This window comes from Orcinus orca, chromosome 9, assembly GCF_937001465.1.
Source record: "Orcinus orca chromosome 9, mOrcOrc1.1, whole genome shotgun sequence".
Lineage (NCBI taxonomy): Eukaryota > Metazoa > Chordata > Mammalia > Artiodactyla > Delphinidae > Orcinus > Orcinus orca.
This window is the reverse complement of record NC_064567.1, coordinates 104,791,781-104,804,109: the sequence shown is the minus strand read 5'-3', so window position 1 is coordinate 104,804,109 and position 12,329 is coordinate 104,791,781. Positions and strand designations below refer to the sequence as shown.

The window sequence follows — 12,329 nt, the reverse complement described above, 5'->3', positions numbered from 1 at the left end:
ATTTCTAATTTCATTCTATTGTAGTCAGAAAACATATATTCTGTGATTTCAGTTCTTTAAAATTTATTGATGTTTGTTTCATGAGGTCACAAATGTTCTATCTGGAAAACGTTCCATGAACATCAGAAAGAAACATACATCTGCTGTCGTGGGCAAAGCGTTCTGAAAAGTCTCTTAGTCCAGTTGGTTTAGAGTGTTGTTCAGGTCCTCTGTATCCTTCTTGATCTTATGCCTGATTTTTCTATCCATTATTAAATGTGATGTATTGAATAATCCAACTGATATTGTTAAATTGTCTATTTCTTCTTTACTTCTGTCAGTTTTTCCTCATGTATTAAGGGGCTCTGTTCTAAGGTGAAAACATGTTAATAGTTGTTATGTTTTCCTAAGGAATCAATGCTTTTACATTTTATAAACATTTTATAAAATGTTTTTCTGTGTGTCTAGTATCAAGTTTTTTGTTACAATCTATTTTGTCTGATACTAGTATAGCCACTGCAACATGCTTTTGGATACTGTTTGCATAGCATATCATTTTAAGAAATTGTTGTAAAACACACACAGCATAAACTGTACTATCCTAACAATTTGTAGGAGTACAGTTCAGTATTAAATGCATATTACTAAGAAAAAGAAGCCAATCTGTAAAGGCTACATACTGTTATAATTTCAACTATATGATGATCTGTAAGAGGCAAAACTATGAAGGCAGTAAAAGATCAGTGGTTGCCGGGGAAGAGGGAGGCGTGACCAGGTGGAGCACAGAGGACTTGAAGGCAGTGAAACTGTTCTGTGTGATACTGTGGGTACCTGACATCATGAATCTCACAAAACCCATAGGATATTCAACACACAACCCTTAATGTGGAGTATGGACATTAACGTGGAGTTAATGAGAGTATCAATATTGATTTACCAGATTTAACAAATGTGCCATAGCAATGAAGATAATAACGGGCGATTCCAGGTGAGAGGAGAGGGTTGTATGGGAACTTCCTGTGCTTTCTGTTCAGCATTCCCATAGACCTAAACTGCTCTAAAAATTAAGCCTATTAATTAAAAAAATAATTACCTCCTCTCTTCCTTTTTATCTAGTTCTTTTATCTTTGTATGTAAGTGTCAAAGAATGAAAACAATGGTGGACTTGTACGGGACATATAGAGGTGTCAGAACCAGTTCTGTGGTCAATTTGGGGCCAGCTGTGCCTTGTTGGGTTTAGTTTTAACATCTACAGAATGGAAAGTGGTGATTTTAAAAAAAATGCAGTGTGCGTTTCTACCATTAAAAGAAAATATAATCAAGTACTATATTGTTGATAAACCTTGAAAACATGCTAAGTGAAAGAAGCCAGATATTTTGTCATTCGGTTTACAGTGAATTAGCCAGAACAGGCAAAGCCACAGAAGCAGAAAGAGGATTAGTGGGTGCCAGGGGCTGGAGGGACAGGGAAGTGAGGAGTGACTAATACATGCGTGTTGACCTAAAACAAATAGAACAAATAGACTGCTGGTTATTTCCCCGGCAAGGGTGGACTTTTTGGGATCATCAGGGAATTGCAATTTGGGGTCTGCAGCCCTGGCAATCCATTTGCAAGTTCCCCTGCAGAAATGGAGAGAACACTTTTATAGAGCGGAAGGGAAGGGAAGGTGGGCGGGTGTAGTAAATAAAGAGCTCATGGCTTTCCATTGGCTGAGTCCTCACCTGGAGAGAAGCGGAGTCTTTCTCCTTTGGTCAAGCTCTGCTGTTGTCACAGGGCGCGAGAGCTTCCCCTGCTGGTCTTCTGACTGTTTAATTAAGGCTTCTGTTGTTTTTTTGTATAGTTGCAGGTTTCCTTTTGGGACATTGAAAATGTTCTAGAACTAGATAGCAACGATGATTACATAGAATCGTAAATTCTCTTAAAACTCCACTAAATTTTACACCTTAAAATGGCTAAAATGGTAAATTTTGTATTATACGTATTTTACTGCCATGAAAGATAAAAGAGAGGATAGAAAAATAAGGTTACTGAGTGAAATTTTTCCAGAAGTAGTGGTTCAAAACAAAGCCTGATATTATATATTGAGATCACAAAATTGTAGTATTCCAGTAAAGTTCCTGAAAAAGATGCACACCAATATATTTCTTGTAAAATCTCTTAAATACACTGATAAAGAAAATTCCTAAGAGTGATTGAACAGAAAAAAAAAAAATTTTCTGTAGAGTAGCAAAAATCAGGCTGAAATAAACTTTTGCTCTATGAAATATAGGGGAAAAAATGTTTGAGGGAATAATGTTTACAAGATTAAGAAAAAAAAAGCAAAATGAAGTGGGGAACTTAAAATTTTACACAAAATTTTACTCAAAGCCAAGTTTTCTTGCATTGTTTGCTTGTCACCAGGTGCATGTATCACTTTAAAAAAAATTATTGGGTTGGCCAAAAAGTTCGTCTGAGTTTTTCTTATGCAAAATCCTAACAAACTTTTTGGCCAACCCAATAAACTATTAATAAATACTGAATTACTAGATTTACTTTTTTTTTTTAATGAGAGATGCTCATAATAACCTCTGTAGCAGTCATGATTTCTCAGCAAGTCTTTCTTTACATTATTTTCCATTTAGGAAATAGGAATTTTCCTTTCTGGAGCATTCTCAAGAATCTTTACAGACTTCATGATTTCATCTGTGTAAAAATGCATAGAAACACGTCAATGTTTCATGTGAAATGTGATGTTGAATAGTTTAAAAGTTTAAATGTGATCACATTTGAGTAGTTTACAAATTCCCATGATGAGTATATATTAATATTAAAATTAGAAATAGAACAAGACTTCTTTTCCTTTGAGTACATACAGTTTTGTATAATCCTCACTCTGCACTCGTGGAGCATAACTGCACTTAAAGGATTAACACTAAAACGTCAATGGTAGATGTTACTGAGGGCTGGGACCATGAATTTTTCTTTTTATGTTCCTATTTTTCTGTATGTTCAATGACAGATAAATATTATTGTTATCATAAAAATGATTTCTAAAAAATCTGATACTGAATGATTTATGAGGTGTTTGGTTGGGGAATAATAGCCATGATGGCCATGTATTGAGCTGTAGCCATTGTTGCCAGATGACGGCTACGAAGCTCAGTGTCTTACGCATGTTCTGTAACATCCAGAGCAATCGTGGCCTCAGAGCCGAGTCTGTTCTACTGACACAGGGGCTGCTACTCATTCCTTGAGCCCGTTTAATTGCGTTAGACAAACTGCAATGAACTTCTGATTGATAAGCCAGATTTAAGAAATGGGTGATGTTTGTCTGGAAAGTCGAATTTTCTGGACAGTGCCGCTGCTTCTCTTGGCAGAAAGGATGTGGATCTGGCTCTTGCTGGCACAGCCGGCATCCACGTTGGCTACTGTCCGCAGCAGGACGCCCTGGATGAGCTCCTGACCGGCTGGGAACACCTGCGTTATTACTGCAGCCTGCGTGGGATTCCAAAGCAGTGCATCCCCAAAGTAAGAGCCTCTGAGGGTGTCTAGAAAGAGGGACCCGCAGAAGAATGCTTGGCGACACCCCCAGTCCCAACAGAGCTCTCTCATCCTGTGATACGGAACTGCGGTATCAAATAAATGTCCCTGAAACATATTTCCAGTATGATGATGCTGAAGGAAACACAGTCAAATACGTCTATGTCATATTTATGTTGTATATTTAGAATAGGTCCCTGCGCGGAGAGGAAGTGGTGGGTAGGAGGGAAAGCATACCGTCGTCTGCAATTTTGTTTCCTACACAGTTTCCCCCCCGAAGCATCTTTTACACTTACTGGGCTCTTAATTTGTATTCAGGAGCAAACATCATAGAGTAGGATGCCCAGGCGCGGCGGAGAAGGGCTCATAGCGCATGTGGACTTGGTGGGTGGTTGGAAAGGATGACTTCCTGGCGGGTGGGCTGCCAGCGCGCGTGCCTGGCCTCCTTCGGCGGGATGCGGGGTGGCGGCCTCAGGAGGACGGAGGCCTGGGGTAGCCGCAGAGCCAGCCCCCGTCTGTGGGAGCTGGGGAGGGCAGATACCACCGAGAGAACCACCGGAGGCAGCTGCCCTTCTGTCTGGCTCCAGCCGCAGCCGGCGAGGCGGGGCTGACAGCCTTGACTGACAGCTCGGTCCAGTCGGGCGGCCTCGGACTGGCAGGTGCGCAGGAGAGGTTTTACCTTCTCCACCTCACTGCGGGGAGTGTACGGTGCTGCTTGCATGTCTGGATTCTGAACTTGGAGCAGAAGTAAGGGGCGTGTGGGATGCATTTTCAGTGAGCTTCTGCAGGACATGAGCATCGTGGGGTTCCCAGGAGACAAAGCCACAGCCGTGTCCTTCACCAGCCCGTGAAAATACATTCTGTGTGCTGCTCTGCAGTGCCTCAGCCTTCCTTTCTTATTTTTGCTCTGTGACTCTAAGTGAAACCAGAATGAGATCTCTCCACCTCCCCGGAGGGGTCCTGGTCCATTCACCACCTCCCACCTCAAGAGAGCCAAGACAGGTGTCCACCCACAGGACCCTGCTCACTGCAGTTAAGCAGCTCTTGACATCTGGGGCTACTCGCTGGCTCTGTCTTTAATGGGTGTTTGTCTCCGTCAGCTCTCCCGGCTGGTTTCTGACTAAAGAGGTGGATGCTTGGCAGACGCTCTAAGCTGCCCCTCCTCTGTCCCGGGGGAAGCGTGCCCTGTGAAAGTGTTCTCGTTAATACAGTAAGGCTTGTTGCTTGCTGTCCTCCAGGGCAATTGCACGTGATCCTCAGCTGTCTAACGGCTTAACGGTCGCCAGGTAGGAACTGGCTTCACTTCTTTCAGGAAACCGCAACTGGTTTTGCAGACAGGGTTATTGCTTGCTCAGAGGCTTCTAGGACATCAGCACATGTGTTTCCAGAGGAGTTAGCTCCCTTGATGGCAAATTTCCCTCTCCTGTAGATTTTGGAAATATTTTAAATATAGAACAGGCATATCTGTTCCACCGGGCTTATCACTGGGTGACGAGAGGGATTATTATAAAATAACAGAAAACAGTAGTTTGTTTACGCTGGGTCAGGCACTGTTCTGTCTTACAGCAGCCATAGGAGGTGGGCAAGATGCTTAGGCCTCATTTCAGGAGTGGTGGGATAGGAAACTGCCCAAGTCCCTGGCTGGAATGTGGGAGTTTGTTTTGAGGGCAGATGACCTGGCTCCTGTGTGGTGTCCTCGGCATACTCAGGTGGCTGGTTGGGTGAGGAGATGCTTCCAGTGTGCTGAATGGCTCCATCCGGTTTTCTGCACCCCTTCGGTGGCTGAGATTATGTGTGGGCTCCTTTGACTGGCCCTGGGTTTCAGGACTCCCAGATCTGGCAGGACGCTTTCCCAGCCTGTGTGCTGTCACCTGAGTCCTCTTCCCCAGGTGCCACCTGTCCCCAATGCCACACAGCACCCACCGTTGTCTCCTCTGTGATTCTGGAGACAGAGCCCCTCTTGCTGTGGGAAGGTCCTTCGGGATGGCCCTCCTCCAAGCGTCCCTGCTCAGAGCTCACCCAGGGTCCTCACTCACATCTGGCTCCAGCTGACTGCTGTCTCCTACATATCACTCACTCACTTCCCCGACCCTCCAGAAGTTCAGTTTAGGTGAGAAAAGGACGCTGTCTTCATTCAGCTTGAACTTAGGCTTGGCAGGTTGGTGGAATCATTCTAAGTTTTTCCCCCACTGTCCACACTACATAGTGTTGGACGGTGTCCACGTATGAGCCTGAATTCAATTAACCTGATTAAACAAACCTTATATCAAGTTATAACAAAATGATTATAACAACATGGTCTGGATTGCTAGAGAAGCATGTAAGATAATTTCAGGGTGAGAGTCATACCAAAAGCATCCCATTGCCAGTGGGATGAGGGCTGGAATTTCTGTAGTTTTGTTTTCCCTGGAAGAGACGAGGTGCAGCCCTTAGCCATCTCGCCTTTGTCAATACCTACAAATACCTATCAGGGAAACTCCTGCTGCATCTCACTACTTATCTTCTCTACAGATAGTACTTTTCTCCCAAAGTTTTCTTCTATTCATGGTTTTGTTAGAAGGAGCTAGAAATTATTACAGGAGAGATGGGGACCAGGAGGAAAGAGTCAGAGTCAGAAGAAAGGCATTTCTGCCTTAAATCCTTAAATTCCTACTTAACACTTCATTTTGATCTTTAATCTCATGGAGAATTTCAGTGTGGCCAACACGTGTGCTAGTGGAAAAATTTTGGCTTTGGGATCAAGTGGATGAACGTGGGAATATCTGGGCAATTTATTTTGATTCCAGTGATATTTATAAACATCCCATCATGTCTAATCATCTCAAAGATGATTAGAGATTGGGGCTATAGAAATGAATAATCCCAAACTCTTGCCTTAAGTGCAGTACAATTTCTAGAATTTATGGCAAAAAAGCGCCTAATAGCATAGAGAGAGTCCATTAACTATTGCCAGTTTGACGTTTAGATAGTATTTTGCAACCACATTTGCTAAGGCATTATGTTTGCCATTATTTTGACAAGAATCCTGAGTGCAGGAAAGACTGCAACAAAACACTTCTTATTAGACCATTTTCAGATATTTTTCTGAAAACATGACATTCAGAAAGCAGATCAAACCAATATCTGTTCCTGTATATTCTGGATTCCTTCCCGTGGTTAACCAGTCCAGAATTTGCAGGCTGTAACACTTACCCTTTTGTGAAATTGGAAAAACATGACACATGTTTCCTGGTTTCATAAAAATAATCAATAATAGTTTGGCAGGTTTATTACAAAGTTCGCTTATTCTGAAGTGCATTTTCTATAGCAACAGGCTGTACTTTTATGATTGTTTCATTTTTCTGCTTATCAGTTTTTATTTATGTATTACTAGCCTTTGAATTAGGAGGATGGCAGTGAAATAATATTTCTTTCTAATACTTACACATATTTCCACTCTTTTCTGGTACAGTTTCTATGGATCTAAAATTAACCTAAAATGTCATTTTCCCAGTGTGTCACTCTTGCTGCCCCACAGCTGACTCTGACCTGGAAGGTGACACTGCCTTCCAGAAAGGTGAGCCTCCAGCTGACCCTGACCTGGAAGGTGGCACTGCCTTCCAGAAGGTAAGCCTCCCAGCTGGCTCTGACCTTCCTGGGTTCATCCTTTTTCAGTGAACAGAGCCTCCTCTTCCAGGAAGCCTCTCTGGCTGCCTTCCTTCCTCTTCCATGTGAATGTCCACCTGTGGGCTGGTCTTATTCTCTGGAAGACCCTGTCCAAGGGAAACGTGACCACAGTCTACACCTCTCTGATTCTCTCAAAGCCAGCCGTCACCTCTCTTCATTCCTCTCACAGCAGTGCCTTTCATACATTTTTTTACTTGCTTGTCTTGAATCACTTGTTTTGTTTGAACAACTTTTTATTTATTTCAATCCATTTTATTTACTTGATGTTAATTGAAATTATTGAACTGAATGGAGCCGTGGTAAGGATAGTACCTATAAACCAATCTGGGAGACCGATGCTATTTCCGAGAAGAACAAACTACTGACCCCAAGATGATGTTCTTTAGCAGATATCAGGGGACTTAAGACCATCTTCAGGAATCTCTGGGGCCTTGAAATCTGCGCTTCCTTGACTTATACTTTTTGACAGCTAGGCCAGTCCTTGAGACTCTTAATTCTTTCAGGGTCATTTTGAGGCTGCACAAATAAAGTGATAGAGCAGTTTATGTTGGGAGTTCTTCATTGGGTGGCATAAATATTATCGTAATCTTTTTAGAAGTCCTTAGTATTTCATCGTTGTAATTATCACTATTATTATTACTATCCCAACTTTTATGCATTTATCCAAAAAAAGTGTGTACATTGGTTTAAAGTTCTGCTGTATTGGATTGTTTAGGATGCATACTCGTTAGCCCACCGCCAGAGTCCTGTGGAGCTTTTCCCACTTCTCCTATATTTGAATTAAGATACAATCTTGACCGATTTGGTTACATGATGATATTGAGAAAACCGAATCTTTGTTAATACTTCTAGGGTCACAAGAGTTAAATAAAACAGTTTACAGCATTTTAAAATCACGCATAGATGGAAACAAGGAAGTTTCTTCATCTCAGCTCCCAGAGGAGCCAGCCCAGCCCGGAAGCAGACAGAACTGAGTGCAGAGCAGCTAAGGTGGGTCTGGGGGGCATGCTTTTTTCTTCTAAGGAGAGAGAATGAAAGGATCTGGGACTCCAAGGATGTATGAAGAAGTGGTGAGCTGCTCGGCCAAGGAGGAAGAGGAGTGGTGACCGTGCCCGATGTACGGGGGCCGGGGCGTCCCTGGGGTCGAGGGGCTCTGTTTGGTGATGGGCAGTCACCATCCTCTGGTTTTGCTACGAGGATGCCCAGTGGTTGCAAATAAGCAGGACCCTGACTCTTCTTTGTAAACTGAACTGGGTGTGCAGTGTCCTGAGAGGGCTCTTTCTTTCCTGGGGGATATTGAAGGCTCCCCGTCGCTCGGGGTTTCATCCCCACTCAGATTCTCCTCTGTCGTTGTTTGCCTCACCTGTGTCTGCTCACCTCAGTGTGGAGGTGTGTCTGGCCCACCCCGGCCACCACACTTCTGTCCCGGGGTCCTCCCTGAGCACCAGTCCTGAGCTCAGGGTTCTGGCTGTCGCTTCCGTGACTCACAGGTGCAGAAAACCCAGCTTCATCCAGGAGAGCCCCGTCTGTTTATTCTCAGCATCCTTGTGTCCTGGAGGGGGTGTTTCAGGAGCTGGGCTGAGTGTGGGAAGGTGGGCAGGGGAGGGGCCAGAGGGAGCAGGGTTCCAGGCCCAGAGCCACGTGTCATGGGGTGGCGGGTCCCTCGGCGAATGGGGGTGCCTTCAAAGAGAGCCCCTCTCCTTCAGGTGGCCAGGGACCTCGTGAGGCTCCTCTACTTGGAAGCCCACGTGGACAAACCTGTGTCCACCTACAGCGGGGGGACCAAGAGGAAGCTGTCCACAGCCCTGGCCCTGCTGGGGAAACCCGACCTTCTCTTACTGGCGAGTAGCTGATGTATCAGGGACATGCCCGTGTCTGCAAATAAGACGCTTTGACCTATCAGAGTTTCTCTGGGGAGGACGTTCAAAATTGGCAACATTGGGCTTCCGAACTAATAAACGTTTGGCCCTAAATCAACATTTTCTGAACAGAATCTAAAATACCATTGGAATTTTACAGAAACAAAACAGACTCTTTGACTCCCTTTTATTTATCCAATTGAAGATTTGATACAATTTTAACGTTAAAGACAATATTTTAAAAGAATACCAGAATTCACTTGTAATCTGAAAACCGATGCACACTTTTCCTCTGGTCTGTTGCTCTAAGTCTTTTCCTACCTGCATATATGATGGTCGGAGCTGTAGGGACTCTGTCCATGGGGAATCCTGAGGGTGGGGGTCAGGGTGCAGAATGGATCTGAGGGGGGAGGGGAGGGCGTCTGGCGGGAGAGCAGAGCATGGGCAGTGGCCTTGGGACAAGGTTGTCTATAATCCACGTGGGAACAGAAATTAATCCAGTTTGGCTGGATGGAAGCATGAATTGGAGGTGGTCAAGTGTCAAGAAATAGAGCCAGTTGTTTTGCATTTCAAAACAGCTAAAAGTAGTATCATTCAAATAATAAATCGAAGTCATCATTTGTGAGCCATAGACTGGATTCTAATCATGAGAGGGCTGCCCAGGGCTTTGCGCTTGTAGAGGTATGAGGAGCATGGAAAAGTATGGGAAACAAGATGCATTCTTTCTTTTCCTGCTCTTGTTCATTAAATGGAAACAGCATTTCAAGGCGGGGAGTTAAAGGGGATTCAGAAGACCTGTGATGGAAAAATGACCCCATCGCTCGTGGACTGTCTTCCGCAATCTGAGCTGAAGTTTCCTCTCACTTGCACCAAGCTTGCTCTTTCGCAAGGTCCGAAATCAAGGACTACTGTGTAATTGCATCTTCTGAAATGGGGTAATGAAAACCTAACACTTGCATGATTTTGCAGTTTGCAAACACGTTTTCCTTACAAAAGAATGCCGGCTTGCACTGAAGAGTTCCCGACAGGGCCATTCCTTACCTTCAGCAGAACTGCCCGCTCAGCCTCACCCCCATGTCTCCTGGGTCGGGATGGGGACTCCGTCCTGGAGCGGGTCCCCGGCTCACCGCAGCCAGTCAGCTTCTCCCGTCCTGCAGCCCTGCTCTCGGCACCCTTGTTCACCCAGGCCTGGGCGTGGCGACCAGGGTGGGGACTCACACGTTGTGTGGACATTTTCTCCTCATGTGAAATGGTCCTGATGACAGTGTCTGTCCATCAGAGTCCTTGAAGGCAGCCCATGAAATCCTCCTCATTGAGCTTTAGTGACGGTGGTGACAGTGAGTGTTCAGAGCATCTGGTGGCGGACATGCATTGAAGGGCCCATAGAGTCCTCCCCTGAGACCGGACAAGCATCTCCCCGACGACACCCGTGTGGGAACGTTGCATCCAACTCTCTCAGGGAACAATGCCTGCACACCTTCCGTCCACTTGGTTTATAACTAACTATACACTGTATCGCGCGATTTGCAGAAAAGACCCATGTTTGCTGGTGTCTGCTTTCCTGCTCAGTGCCATTTTGTGTCCACTTTCCTTCTGTTTCTTTCTTTGGGGCAGTTGATGGCCCTCAGCTCTTAAGAAAAATGTGTTCGGTACTTCCTGACTACAAAAGCACAGAAACACATCATGCAGCCTAGAAACATCTCTCTCAAAAGTGGTTCGGATAAGTAGTGCTTCAGTGTTTATTGAGGGAGAAAGCTTCGAGTTTCAAGAAATGTCAATTTACTTGAGAATGTGAAATCAACAAAGCCTTTTTCTGCTCTCCTACATCTTTTTCGGGTAGATCCTTCTGGAATTTTATAAAGGTTGGGGTGCATCCAGGCCGGCCTAACTCCCCAGATCCCTAGGGGGGCCCGACTGACATGAGGGGCCCCGGCCTCTGCTGGGTGTGGAGCGTGGCCTAGAGCTGAGGCAGGCATTCCCTCTGGGCTGGGCCTGCTGCCCTCGCAGGCCTGGAGGGCAGCAGGGTTCTCCCTGCACCCCTCACCCTGTGTTTTCTGTCCTTCAGGACGAACCCAGCTCGGAGATGGATCCCTGCTCGAAGTGGCACCTGTGGGAGGCGGTGACGAATGAGGCACAGGAGGGCTGTGCCGTGATCCTGAGCTCCCACAGGTGAGCACGGCCCCTCAAAGCCGGGGGGCACCCAGGCCAGACGCAGTGCTCCCCACACGACCCACTGTCCCCATACCACCCTGCCACGGAGATGTCACTGCTCACTCCATGACATAGGTCAGGACACTGACCAGAGAGAGACCGAGGGACACAGCAAAGGCCGCTCCACCAGCGGGGTGGCTGAGCTGGACTCTGAAGCCAGCGGTCCCTCATCTACTACACCCTGTGTGTCCGTAGCTGCTGGACAGCAGGGCGCCTTCCTCGGGCCCTCCTGCCACCACATTTCTGCCCCTTTATATCAGCACTAGACTAACCTGAATTGAAAACCCAATACATTTCTGAATTGGGTCTCATCCCCACAGAATTAGTCTTGCAGTGAGATTTCAAAACCGTTGGGTTGTTTTTAGCGTTACTCTGCACTGTTCCAGGCCACACAGCAATGCAATTCTTAGGTTTCTTAAGCCCCCTGATGGAGAGTGAGTGCTGTGAGTTGGCTCATAAACATTCTTTATTTTATTTTATTTTTAATTAATTTTTATTGGAGTATAGTTGATTTACAATGTCGTGTTAGCTTCCACGTACAGCAAAGTGAATCAGTTATACATATAGATATATACACTGTTTTTTAGATTGTTTTCCCATATGGGCCATTACAGAGTACTGAGTAGAGTTCCCTGTGCTCTATAGTTATCTATTTTGTATACAGTGTGTATATATGTACTACAGCGGAGATCAGGCTTTAGAGTTTACACGTGCTTTCTTCCTGCTTGTAAGTCAAATGTGCGAGGAGCTAAGTGTCAAGAACTGAGGGTCTGGGATTCTTCCTTACTTGCAAGCTTGCAGATTTGGCGCTCGGGGTTCTTGGATGCTCCCAGGAGACAGGTAACTCGTGGGTCAGAGACAAAAGGCCGATTATTCACACAGAGAACAGCATCTGGTGTCAGCAAAGTCACCTGGTTCCCTAAGCCCGAGTCACCCAGGGATGCTGCAGGCACGGAGGGGGGCCTGTTGGGCAGGAGATAAACACCAACCTGGGGACCCTCCTCTCTATAGCAGCTGGCAAGCTGGCCGGCTCTGTGTCTGGCCCTCATTCTGCAAGGTTGCTCTTGCAGCCACAGCTGTGGCCAACGGCCAGG

General features: G+C 45.5%; 1 protein-coding gene across 1 annotated transcript in view; it reads left to right on the top strand.

The window, feature by feature from the left end:
- ABCA13 (ATP binding cassette subfamily A member 13) overlaps positions 1-12,329 on the top strand; it is a 301,396-nt gene that overhangs the window by 251,658 nt on the left and 37,409 nt on the right. Inside the window, 3 exon segments of the mRNA XM_049714700.1 lie at positions 3,337-3,487; positions 8,872-9,006; positions 11,090-11,193. Coding sequence (XP_049570657.1) covers positions 3,337-3,487; positions 8,872-9,006; positions 11,090-11,193 — 390 coding nt within the window.